General features: G+C 47.5%; 1 protein-coding gene across 1 annotated transcript in view; it reads right to left on the reverse strand.

Annotated features, from left to right (window-relative positions):
- Positions 1-13,671, reverse strand: part of CCDC92B (coiled-coil domain containing 92B) — a 33,032-nt gene continuing 19,361 nt past the window's right edge. Inside the window, exons 3-4 of the mRNA XM_080983189.1 lie at positions 12,462-12,509; positions 1-3,823 (exon numbers count right to left, since the gene is read on the reverse strand). Coding sequence (XP_080839315.1) covers positions 3,060-3,823; positions 12,462-12,509 — 812 coding nt within the window. The 3' untranslated portion in view covers positions 1-3,059. The remainder of the gene's footprint in view (positions 3,824-12,461; positions 12,510-13,671) is intronic.

A 13,671-nucleotide genomic window follows, 5' to 3' on the forward strand; every position in this document is an offset into this window, starting at 1 on the left:
GGCAGGTGCACACTGCTTCTCCCCCCCCCAATGCCACTATCCATGTATTGGACTACCCCAGTTTTTTGACATGATTTTTGAGTCAAAAAACCTCATCCAATACACGAAAAAATACGGCATATCGTGCAGCTGATTCTCAGTGGCAGGGGAGGAAAGATAACGAAATGGAGTATCCTGGAAAAAGGCATTGCTGAATGGCTGGAATCCTAAAAAGAAGATCGCTTCCTACTGCAACATTTTGCTGCAGGCCCCACTTGCGTTCCTATTATTTCATTCATTCACGACCTCTCTCTCCCTCATTTGCTCTGCGGGTACATCGTAAGAGCACTTTGGATCACTGCCTTGAATAAGCACAACGTCACTATGGAAGCAGATGAGCAAAACTTGTCGGGCCGCTTACACACCATACATGTTAAGCACCTCCCCACCCACCCTAAGAATCCTGGGAACTGTGGTTTGCTAAGGGAGCTGGGAGTTGTAGCTTTGCGAGGTGTGAACTATAGTTCCGAGGATTCTTTGTGGAGAGCAAATGTGATTTCAGTGCATGGTGTGTATGTAGCCAAGCATATGAGCATGGACACGGACAGATGCGTATTTTTAGACCTCAGTGGCTTTCCCAGAACTCCTTAATTTCTGAATTCCTGAATTCCAAGCCATACCCTTTCAACCATCTTGATTGTCATTCTGCCTCAAAAGGTAAAGCGATCTGGCGACGAGAATTTGGAACCAAACCTCTCCGTCTCAGAACTCCATGGAAGATGGCGGAGTTCTGGCCTAGACTGAGGTTGGTTGATTTCGCCCCGTTCACTCCACTTCAGTGAACAGGTTGCTGTGCAATTTTTTTGTCTCTTCCTATACATGGCTGCATTGCAGGGGGTTGGACTAGATGGCCCTCAGGTCCCTTCCAATTCTACAGACCTATGATTCTATGCGTGCATATCCAACACCCCCCTCACCATTATGCTGGATAGGCTTTCAGCACCCTAACTTGGAGGCCAACCAAGGTTGGAAAAATCCCCAGTCCTTCATGATTTGGGTCCCCAAACATATTTTTGAAAGACAAAAACCAAAAACCTGAATTATTCCTCTTGGGCAGGTAAGTACTCAAATTATTGGAGCAGGAGACAGGAATGCACAAGCTCCGCAGTCAACTAAATTCTACTCGGAGTAGAGCCATTACAATTTAAAGTTAATTACACCCATTCATTTCAATGGATCTGCTCTGAGTACGACTAATGTTAGATGCTCCTGCTGGCTCCCCTTCAGTTTTACCCAAATCATGGTCCTCTTGTGGTCATCTAGAAATAGTCACCAAAGGCCCCTCTATCATATGAGCACTGAGTAGATACTTTAAATTGAGCTCTTAGTATTGTGATGTTAGAACGTAGGAACTGGAATGCATAGATACATACCCCTGTGTTTATGATTCAGCTTTTGCCCAAGACAAACATTTGTCCAAATTCAAAACTTGGCCAAAAAAGAAAGAAAAGGGGGGGGGGGAGAACCCAGAATTTAAGTTTGGCTTGAAATTCAGATTTCACTTTCAAAATCTCCCCATTTAACACTGGGTGTGCCTAGGAATTGGAAGCATCTTCCCTGCCTGCAGAGTGCAAAAGCAAAGAGAGAAAAAGAGGAAGACCACAGATGGGGAACCAGTGGCCGTCCAGATGTTCAGCTCCTATAATCCCCAGTTGATGATCAGGGAGTTGTAGTGCAGCAACATCTGGAGGGACACAGGGTTCTCAGCCTTGCAGGAGAGACTTAAGACTTAGGACTAATCTACACTGGTGAGTTATAACGTTAAAAATGTGTTATAAAAATGTGACACCAGAGGGCCCCATAGAGCAGCGAATGTTCGCCAATGGGAAATTGCATTGGGAGCTATATTTTCAACAGCGTTTTTTATAGTGTTTTCCAGATCAGTGTAGACCCAGCCTTAGTTAAATCCCTCCCCAAATACCTCTGAGGATGGATGCCTGCTATCGCACACTGTACTGCACTATGCCCATTGCTACTTGCATTATGGGGGGGCCAGGGAGATAGAGGGCATAACCCCCTTGGGCAGAACACCCCTCACAATTTTAGACAAAGCCTCCCCTGTAGCTACCAAAAAATAGCCAAGGAGGCAGTCACAGAAGATCAATGGGCTAAAATCTCTCTGGCAGCCCTGTAAGTTAAGCCTGGGTATCCATCACAAATACTTTCCAGGATTTCAACTCTGGTATTATACTGTTCTCCTATACTTAAGCAGAACAATGGTCACCATTCATGTTTATGTTTTCTAGAGTTGCACTTTGTTGTCCAACCCCTCGTCGTGCGACCCCCCAAAGGAGGTGGATTGAATGCTACTTTCTTAAAAGAATACCCTGCTCTAGATACTCCCCCAAAACCCGCTCCCCCCCAGCACATCCCATCAAAGTCCCCTCCCTAAACACTCTCCCATAACCAGCCTCTGAGGCCACCTTCTCTTTGAGCCAAAGGTATCGCAACTAGTGCTGAAACGGAAAATAAAACCACACCCATTTAAGATGGGATGAATCGTACACATTCAGAAGAGTCAAAAACCCAGCTGCCAGCACTGAAGCATCAGTTTTTGCCGCTGACGCCGAGATTTCAGACAGCAGGCTTTCGAAGCTGATGTCAGAATTCGAAACGGGAAACTAAAAAAGCAAACAAACGCAAAAAGCTGTTAATCTGAAGGCACGGAAACTTCAGGTTCAGTTCCTCGATCCACTTTGCCGATACGTTGTGCAGTGCTTGTTGAGTGGTGTGGCGGCAAACGGCTTGCTACATTCACTGCGGCTCCGACCGCAACGTTCAAAACCACTCCGGCCTTGGCAGTTCCGCTGTTGTGGACGCCATTCCCAACTTGGTAGACAAAATGGCGGCACCTACGAGGCCCCACAGCACTTCCCCCGGAGACTACCTCTAATTTAGGGATGTAATTGAAAAGATTGCCCCCCCCTCCCCAGTGTGACCTCTTAAGAAAAGCGATTTCAAAATGGCTGCATGTGTTTCCCCCCTTTTCGATCATATCTCTCTCGCTTGCCTGCCCCCTTTTAGTCAACATCTTTCGAAGTTTGGGGGTTGGGGCTGCTTCGCTTGCGCTGCTCCCCTTTGGAAGACGGCCGCAGCTTGCCCAAAGTCCTGGTGCCTCCGGAAGCTTCCGTTGGCTCAGAGGAGGCCTGCCGGGCGGACGACCTCAGCCGGCTGCCCTTGGGGTCGCTTTGGTCGGCGCCCACCTTGGCGGACAAGGCCGAGGCTTTGTGATGCTCCGCTCTCTGGCGGTGAGGCGGTGTGTGGTGCCGTTTCATGTACAGGAAAAGTGCCGGGTCGGGCATGGGCTCGACGTCTTCGAAGCTGCTCAGCCGGTCGCGAGGCGGAGGCTCCTTGAAGGCCCCCCTGCTGTGGAAGTTGCTGGAAGCCTGCCGACGAGTGTGGGACTTCTGCGTCCGTTTCTTGGGCCTCGCCTCGCCGCAGGGCGGAGGGAGGAAAGGTTTCTCAGGGGGCATCTCGGGCAGGGCCTTCCCACTCTGCCGGGAACTGTGGAGCTTCTGTTTGGTGGCGTGGAGCTGGAAGGAGAGGTAGGCAGCCGCCTCCGTCTGCTTCTGCAGCTCTGTGTTGAGGATGGTCACCCGGTGGCTCCTCCTCTTCAGCTCCTCCAGGAACTTCCTCTCTTTGTTCCTCAGGTTGGAGCGGAGGGCAGCCACCAAGCTCTCCTTGTGCCTCAACTCCTTGCGCAGTTCCATGTTGTTCATCTCCTTCTCCTGCAGCTGGGCTTCCATGATCTTGCACTTCTCCTCCAGCTCCTGGTCAATGATGTCTACATTCAAATAGAGAACATATCAAGATATTAAACTGAGAAGAACAGATACTACACTTGATCTTAGCCAAAAGGAAGTGCAAGGAGAAGGAAGACACGTTCTACCACACGTGGTGGATGTGCAAGACAACAAAAGCATTCTGGGAAATGATATATATACAGTGGTACCTAGGGTTAAGAACTTAATTCGTTCTGGAGGTCCGTTCTTAACCTGAAACTGTTCTTAACTTGAGGTGCCACTTTAGCTAATGGGGCCTCCTGCTGCCGCCGTGCCTCCAGAGCACGATTTCTGTTCTCATCCTGAAGCAAAGTTCTTTACCTGAGGTACTATTTCTGGGTTAGCGGAATCTGTAACCTGAAGTGTCTGTAATCTGAGGTACCACTGTATATATAATGAGTTGGAGAAAAAAGTTTAAAATAACATTTCTGGGGGAAACCAGAAGCTTTTTGACTAGGAATTTTAGGTGCAGAGATACCAAAGGAGCAGAAATGATTGTTTATGCATGCAACAACAGCAGCGCGGCTACTACTGGCCCAGAAATGGAAAGAAGACAAAGTCCCGACCAGAGACGAATGGCTAATGAAGATGATGGACTACGGTGAAATGGCGAAAATGACTGGGAAAATCAGAAACCAGGAAGAGAGGAACTTTAATAAGGAATGGGGGGAAATTACAATTTGCTTAAGAGAACATTGTAAGCAACTAAAAACTTTGGCAGGATTTGAGTAACGCTTGTAATGTACTAAAAACTAAGGTAAAAATGGATTCTTTAAGAAAAATGGAGAAAATATGTGATGCAGTAGGAAAAGATTGAAAATGGAAACCATGGAGGGGAGTCTAAGGATTCAGGATATCCCAAATGCTGGTGAAGATGTCTAATGTTTGAATTTAAATGTATAGTGTAAAACTGAACAAAAAATTTTTTCAAAAGAAAAAAGAAAAAGCTCTACATCCAAGAGAAAGAGAGAGGCTTTTTGGCTTTCTTTTTCTTAACTGAGATTTTTCAAGTGGACAAAAACAATTGCAAACGAGATGCAGAAGATGTAACCGTGAACTTAGTCCCCGTGCTACTTGTGATGCACAGAAACAGAAAACCCAAACAATCATGAACAGGGAGGGGGCAGCTTCTGAGGGCTGAGCCCTTTGAGGGGGTGTCCCCAAATATATTTGGGCTATAGAAATATTTTTAAGTGAAATGAAAACAAATAATAGTCTAATGAGGGCTCACCCACACTTTCACTTTGAAAAGCATGGGGCTGAGCGGTTTTCTGCTTGCCCCACACTTTCTAGATATGGGTCCAAGGAGTTTCCCCCTGCCCCACTCCTTTCCCTGGGAACGGATGATCTTTAGTGCGGAATCAGAGTAAACATCCACCTGGAGAAAACACATTTTGCTCCATTTGCTCCATTTGATCACTGTAAAGAGCAGTTTTAGCCAGGGGGAAGCAGACGGACAAGGGGAAGTGTGGATGAGTCCTGAGACCCTTCAAGATGTCCTCAGGGGAAATCATAGTATTGCAGGTACCCCAAGAGTGCTTAGCCCAGCAACCTGCAATGCAGCTATTTTCCAATGCGGGATGAAAATGTAAGAAGCATGGATGGGGTTGAGGTTGGACTAGATGTTCTCTCAAATTGTCCTCCAACTCAAGGATTCTAGAAGACTGAACAATGAAGATTCTAGAACATTGAAGATTAACAACAACAACAACAACAACAACACCACCCCATCTCACTTGGTTGCCCCATTCACTCTGGGAGGCTTCCAACAAATATAAAAGCATAATAAAACCTCAAACATTAAAAGCTTTCCTATACAGTGCTGCCTTCAGATGTGTTCTAAACGTCAGATAGTTGTTTATCTCCTTGGCATCCGATGGGAGGGCGTTCCACAGGGAAGGCAACACTGCGAAAAAGGCCCTCTGCCTGGTTCCCTGTAACCTCACTTCTTGCAGTAAGGGAACCACCAGAAGGCCCTCGAAGGTGGAACTTCAGTGTCCAAACAATGGACAACAGTCCAAACAACAGCGGCTGAACAATGGAGTTGGAGCCATCCCTTTAGGTTTACAAGGCAGAGGCCATTTAGGGCTTTAAAGGTCATCACCAACACTTTGAATTCTGCTTGGAAATGTACTGGGAGCCAGTGCAGATCCTTTAGGACTTGTGTTCTATGGTCCCAGTGGCCGACCCAGTCATCAGTCCAGCTGCCGCATTCTGGATTAGTTGCAGTTTCCGAGTCACCTTCAAAGGTAGCATTGCAGTAGTCCAAGCAGAAGATAGCCAGAGCATGTACCACTCTGGCAAGACAACGGTCAGGCAGGTAGGGTCTCAGCCGGCCTACCAAACAGAGCTGGTCGACAGCCGCCCTGGACACAGAACGGGTTTTCTGTCAATGTAGGCTGCAAAGCATGTGCTCTACCACCCTTTTCACTGCCCGATGACACAGTTTTTGGAGGAACGACTCCCTGCAGATAGCTCCACAAGCTCAGTGCCTGGTGGGTAGTGTTCTTGTTGATCTTTGCCATGGACCTGTTTTGGCTTGCCAGACTGAAAAACCAGGACTGGCCCAGGCAAAAGACAGCTGGAGCGCACACATCTGGTATGCCTGCAGGATGATATCCAGTCTCCCCAGAAGAAGAAGAAGAAGAAGAAGAAGAAGTCACTTTGCTTCCACTTCCAGCTTTCTTTGTAAATGCCTGCTAACACACCTCTCAGACACTGTAATGCAAAGACATCCTCACCAAAGGATTAGCCATGCAAAAACCTGTCCAGAGGGCGTTCCAGTTTGTGGATTCCTTTCATTATTATTAATATTATTATTATTATTATTTCAACCCTTCTCCTACACGCAATTGCTTCCCAGCACTGCCTCTTCAGAGGCTTACAAGGAGCTCTTTGAGAGACATGGATGTACACAAGGTGACAAGGGGGAAGCAATTATTTGACTCATCATCAGTTTATTGTCCTATAAGATGTTGGGATAGTGAAAGCTGACATAGGCAAAGAATCCACAGGATGGGAGGCGGCCTCTTGTGTGGAATAGGGTGGCTCGTGAGTCAGTTGCTTGCAGATCCAAGGATGCTGAGGAAGAAATGAATTTGCTGATGCTCCTCTTGCCCTGCTCTTCCCCTATCACCTCGCTTGCCCTCTTCTAGAAGAAGAGTTTGGATTTGATATCCCGCCTTTCACTCCCTTTAAGGAGTCTCAAAGCGGCTAACATTCTCCTTTCCCTTCCTCCCCCACAACAAACACTCTGTGAGGTGAGTGGGGCTGAGAGACTTCAAAGAAGTGTGACTGGCCCAAGGTCACCCAGCAGCTGCATGTGGAGGAGCGGAGACGCGAACCCGGTTCCCCAGATTAGGAGACTACCGCTCTTAACCACTACACCACACTGGCTCTCTAGTTAGGAGTTTAGAAAGCAATGAGTCATTCCGATATCCTATGTTGTCATGCACAGTCCTCACCTAGCCCAGGGATGGGGATCTGTGGTCCTCCAGAAGGTTCTGGGGCTACAGCTGCCATCCCACCCTCCTGCTGACCATTGGTTAGATGCCACAGAGTGGTTGGATGCAGAGGAATGGTGGGAGCAGTCAGATGGGGAGACCCCCAAGAGAAGAAGGCTCAGAGCCTGGGGAGCGGTGGTGGGACAACAGTGAGTAGTCAGAGGGAGAAGGCTGGGAAGAGGAGGTGTCGGAAGCTGAAGAGGCAGCAGGGCTTAGTGAGCTGGGGGAGTCCGTGGCAGGGAGAAGTCCAGAATCAGAGGCAGAGGCTTAAGTAGGAGAGGAGGGAGGCCAAGAGGCAGAGATGAGTCTGGCTGGTGAAGAGGCATGGGTGTCTCCCCCTCCTGCTACAACAAGCTCCCCTCCCCATTGGTCTCCAAGTACCAGGAGAGGCATGAAGAGGGCTAGGCGCAGTCTATATGATCTGAAGCTCAACATCAAAAAAACAAAGATCATGGCCACTGGGCCCATCACTTCCTGGCAAATAGAAGGGGAAGAAATGGAGGCAGTGAGAGATTTTACTTTCTTGGGCTCCATGATCACTGCAGATGGTGACAGCAGCCACGAAATTAAAAGACACCTGCTTCTTGGGAGAAAAGCAATGACAAACCTAGAAAGCATCCTAAAAAGCAGAGACATCACCTTGCCAACAAAGGTCCGTATAGTTAAAGCTATGGTTTTCCCAGTAGTGATGTATGGAAGTGAGAGCTGGACCATAAAGAAGGCTGATCGCCGAAGAATTGATGCTTTTGAATTCTGGTGCTGGAGGAGACTCTTGAGAGTCCCATGGACTGCAAAAAGATCCAACCTATCCATTCTGAAGGAAATCATCCCTGAGTGCTCACTGGAAGGACAGATCGTGAAGCTGAGGCTCCAATACTTTGGCCACCTCATGAGAAGAGAAGACTCCCTGGAAAAGACCCTGATGTTGGGAAAGATGGAGGGCGCAAGGAGAAGGGGACTACAGAGGACGAGATGGTTGGATGGTGTTCTCGAAGCTACCAGCATGAGTTTGACCAAACTGCGGGAGGCAGTGGAAGACAGAAGTTCCTGGCGTGTGCTGGTCCATGGGGTTGCGAAGAGTCGGACATGACTAAACGACTAAATGACTAAACAACAACAACAACAAAGGCGCAGTCTAAGATTGCTTGGGGAAAACCCTGGAGAGGACGGGACCTAGGCAGCTGTGGGAAGGCAGAGACCTTCAGTCTCAGCAACTGCTTCATGGGGAAAAGACCTGCCGGACATACGTTGCTGTGTTCATTAGGCCCGACACACTTGTGCAGATCCTGCTTTTGCTAATAAAGAGTTAACGCCAACTGGCTCAGTGTGGTTTCCTGCTGGTTCGCTCCTGTCACCATGCTGGGGTTGCTGGATATGGGAGAATCCAGCAACACCTGGTTATACATCTGATATAAACGTAAAGGGTAAATGATAAAGGGACCCCTGACCATTAGGTCCAGTTGTGACCGACTCTGGGGTTGCAGTGCTCATCTTGCTTTACTGGCCGAGGGAGCCGGCGTACAGCTTCCGGGTCATGGGGCAAGCATGACTAAGCCGCTTCTGGGGAACCAGAGCAGCGCATGGAAACGCCGTTTACCTTCCCGCCATAGCGGTACCTATTTATCTACTTGCACTTTAACATGCTTTCAAACTGCTAGGTTGGCAGGAGCTGGGACCCAGCAAACCGCTAGGTTGGCAGGAGCTCACCCCGTTGCAGGGATTCGAACTGCTGACCTTCTGATCGGCAAGTCCTAGGCTCTGTGGTTTAACCCGTAGCACCACCCGCGTCCCTCTATATATCCAATATACAAATTTAATAAATGATAATAATAAATAAATGACATCTGGAGGGCCACAGCCTCCCCACCCCTCGCCTAGTCTTCCAGAGCAGGGTGAGGAAGAAAGCAAGCTGTCTTAAACAGAACCTGACCACTGGGCCCATCTAACCCAGTATTGTCTACACTGACTAGCAGTGGCAGGAAGATTCTTTTTGCAAACAATAAAGTCGTATAAATAAATAAAGGTATTCTCCACCAATGAGCTCCACCATTACTGGGAACAAAGCTTTTGCATAGTCTTAAATGAGCCAGACATTTGCATGTGCTGGTGGGACCGAATAACTTCCATATTTGCCTAGAATCATAGATTTGTAGAGTTGGAAGGGGCTGGTGTGTGTGTGTGTGTGTCCTCTAGTCCAACCCTCTGCAGGGCAGGACTCTTTGCCCAATGTGGGGCTCGAACCCACAACCCTAGGATTAAGAGTCCCATGCTCTTCCAACGGAAATAAATAAAACCGTGCCCTATTGCAAAGAAACGGTCCTTCGAGCTCTGCTCTTTGGATGCTTTTAGTGACTGGCACATCTTTTCAAGAAAGGCAGTTATCAAAGGCCGGTTTCTGAGGGCTGGCTGTGGTTGGTGGGGCTGCCCTTGGTGACCCCTAACGGGCTGACTTCTGCTTTATCTGAACCTACAAAGGGCAGCTGAGGACAAAGGTGCACCGGATACATTTCGCTGCGGTGCTGTTTCCTCCTCCAGGGTGTGGCAGGGAAAGAGGAGAGGCTTTTTTTGGAATCGGCCACTCGCTTCTCTGCGTCTGCCTTCCACCAGCATTCCATTCGCCTGAGACTTCCTGCTGCCGTCTACGCCTCAAACGCCTTTGTTGTGCCACTTGCAGCCTCGCCTTTTGCCTCCGGGGCCGGGGCGAGGCCGCCAGACGCTCTGCAGCACCACCTCGCTGTGATAAAAGAGCTGCTCCTGGCGATAAAGATCTTGGGACCTTTTCTCTCTCCCCTCCATCATCCAGCAGCCAAGGCTGCAGGACTACAATTCCCATCATCCCTGACCACTGGTCCTGCTAGCTAGGGATGATGGGAGTTGTAGTCCAAAAACAGCTGGAGACCCAACTTTGGGAAACACGATACTGAGCTAGATAGAACTATGGTCAGATATAAGGCAGCTTCCTGTCCTCCTATTGGTGGCTTTGTCACTTGACCACGAAGGCCACTGCTGGTTTGGGGTTTCAGCAATCACAAAATCATAGAATCGTGGAGTTGGGACCTCCTGAGGGTCATCTAGTCCAACCCCCTGAAATACAGGAATCTTAGCTAAAGCATCCATGGCAGATGGCCATCCAAACTCTGCTTTAAAACCTCCAAGGAAGGAGAGTCCACAATCTCCCAAGGGAGTCAAACAGCTCTTACTGTCAGACATAGGTGCCAACTTCCAGGAGCTGATGCAGTTGAATATTTTCCTGGAGGGGGCTGATCCCCCTCAATATTCAGAGGATGTTGCCCCCTCCAAATCCTCTAGAGAAAGCTGGCCCCTCTTGCTGTAAGAAAGTTCTTCCAGATGTTCTCCTTTCTTGTAGCTTGAAGTCATGGGTTCAAGTCCTACCCCCCAGAGCAGGAGAAAACAAGGAGGTGCCATTTTCCATGTGACAGCCTGTTAGATATTTGAAGATTGCTATACAAATGTAAGAAAGAGAGACAGAGAGACAGAGAGACAGAGAGAGAGAGAGAGAGAGAGAGAGAGTCGGATATTCTAACGATCACACCGATCCTGGGCAAGAAATACGGGCAATGTGCAAATAATGAATGCCATGGAATCCAGTCTGGACCACTGATCCAAACATCTTGACTTCTTTTTCCTATGCACCCACGCAGTGGGAAGCGGTGAGGAAACAAGGCTTCTGAGTACCGGATGCCAGCTTGTTCAGTCTGAAGACTTTCAAACAATACCCGCAAACATCATTGGTAAAGAGCGAAACTAGGCCAGGCCAGAAACCGAGACGGCAAAGCGGAATAATAGTGGAATCCTTGGGAACTGTTCCAAGCCTAGAAGGGAATGCCAATCACATGCTCACTCAGCACCCTCTGCTGGCCGCACTGTCGCTAAGAATTAGGACTGGGTCGAAAAGCATTCAGGCCCGGGAGAGCTGGGGAAATGAAACTATTTTCAAGGCCTGGGGTTTTAGCCAGGGCTTTCCCCCCCCCAGCTGGAACTCAGCTTTGGCACCCCTTATGTGGGTGCCATTGTCATTATAAGAGAACAGGGGAGGAGTTCACGGTGAGTTCTGGCACCTCTTTTTCTAGAAAAAAATAGCACTGGTTTTAGCCAAAGCTAGTCCTACTCAGGAGGGACGCGGGTAGCACTGTGGGTTAAACCACAGAGCCTAGGACTTGCTGATTAGAAAGTCGGCGGTTCAAATCTCTGCGACAGGGTGAGCTCCCGTTGCTTGGTCCCTGCTCCTGCCCACCTAGCAGTTCAAAAGCACATCAAAGTGCAAGTAGATAAATAGGTACCACTCCGGCGGGAAGGTAAACGGCGTTTCCGTGCGCTGCTCTGTTTCGCCAGAAGCGGCTTAGTCATGCTGGCCACATGACCCGGAAGCTGTACGCCGGCTCCCTTGGCCAATAAAGCGAGATGAGCGCCGCAACCCCAGAGTCGGCTATGACTGGACCTAATGGTCAGGGGTCCCTTTACAGTTGTATCTCGGAAGTCGAATGCCTTGCGAGTTGAACGTTTTGGCTCCTGAACGCCACAAACCTGGAAGTGAGCGTACCGGTTTACGGACATTTTTTGGAACCCAAACATCCGAACGGCCTTCCACGGCTTCTGATTGGCTGCAGGAGCTTCCTGCAGCCAATCGGAAGCCGCGCCCAGGTTTCCGAAAGTTTTGGAAGTCAAATGGATTCCGTTCGACTTCCGAAGTATGACTGTAGCCCTATAAAAAACTGCACTGGAAACACTTAACAACATTTAAAAGCACACACACACAAAAGACAACAGCTAGCTAGGGGCCAAAGGCTCATTGGTACAAAAAAGGCTTTGTTTGGTGGTGGAAGGAAAACAGGGATGAGGCCAGCCTGGTCTCCTCTAGAAGGTTAAAACACATTATTAAAGTTAATATATATATATTTGTAAAGAATTAGCACTGTGGCCTCTGAGGGGCAGTGGCTTTCGAGGGAGTCAAGCAGAGAGGCATCTTTTCTCACCTCCTGCTACCAAACCCTTTTAACCGGAGAGGGTTTTGAACCTGGGACAGAGCTATACAAATGCCTCGCCCGCTTTTTGAATCACAGGTGAAGAGTCTCATGCTCTTAACAACATCTCACCCACAAAGGGGGCTTCCTCTTACCTTGCTGACTGGCTTCCAGTTCTTTTGTTTCAAGATCATGAGTCAATTCTAGAAGAAGAAAAGAGATCGTAAGAACATAGAAACGTAAGAGAAGCCTGCTGGCTCAGTTCAATGACCTGTCTAGCGTAGCACCCCTTTCTCACAGCGGCCAACCAGATGGGATTCGTGAACTATGAACCCTGAAATCTGGGATCCCCTCCAACTTCGTGCCAAAGTTTTGCAGCGTTTGCAGCAAAAAAACCCCACCCCCATGTTTTGCGATGTAACCACTCTGGGTGGCTCTCAACAAAATATTTTTTTTTAATTTTTAAATGAAGAAACACATTGGAAAACAAAAAGAAACAACAGTGCTTGCTTTAAAACATAGGATGCAACCACTTTATAATATGATCATGGGACATCCAGAAAGTCTTTCCTTTTGGTGGGCTGTGTATGTGTGTGTTATTGGGTTCTTGTTTTTATTTTGATCATATATACATTTTGGTTTTTATGTTGATCTTTTCTGTGAACCGCTCTGAGACCTCTGGGTATAGGGCGGTATATAAATTCTATTATTATTATTATTAAGCAATGCAACTACATAAGAATATGAATCACTCCCAAAATATAATTATAAATGAGCCTCTTACATATGTGCCGTAAGTATGTATGTAAACAAAGTCATTGAGAGGCATGAGCTTGCATTTGCTGGGCAATCTCATTTATTTTAGGTCTAATTTGAGCCTAGCAAACTCTCATCTCCGCATCAACACAAAGAGACCTTTCTCTTTACTGATCTTTCACATTTGTCTGAGTTGAAAATCCCTGTTCAGAAACAAGATGTTGTGGGGAACTGCAGAAGAATAGCCAATGCTCTTGAAATGTTTAAATGTTTCTTCTTCTTCTTCTTTTTTCCTCCCCATTTTATTTATTTATTAACGTTCTTATGTTACATATGCATACATTGTCATATTACATTACAGGGCTTATTATAATATAATTTCCAACATGTATACAAAGTTTATATACAAAATTTATATACCTAAAGAAAGAAAAAGAAAGAAAAAAAGAAAGAAAGAACAAAGACAAAAAGCTATTCCAAAATCATATATGCAACAACACTACGGACTTTCTGTCAATCCCGTTGTATATTCCTTTTTTACAAATGAATGTACTCTTATTATTGTATATTTCTTTACATTTCTTTACATCTGAAGGAGCGTCTCCACCC

This window comes from Podarcis pityusensis, assembly GCF_964106645.2.
Source record: "Podarcis pityusensis genome assembly, chromosome: 15".
NCBI classification, from domain to species: domain Eukaryota; kingdom Metazoa; phylum Chordata; class Lepidosauria; order Squamata; family Lacertidae; genus Podarcis; species Podarcis pityusensis.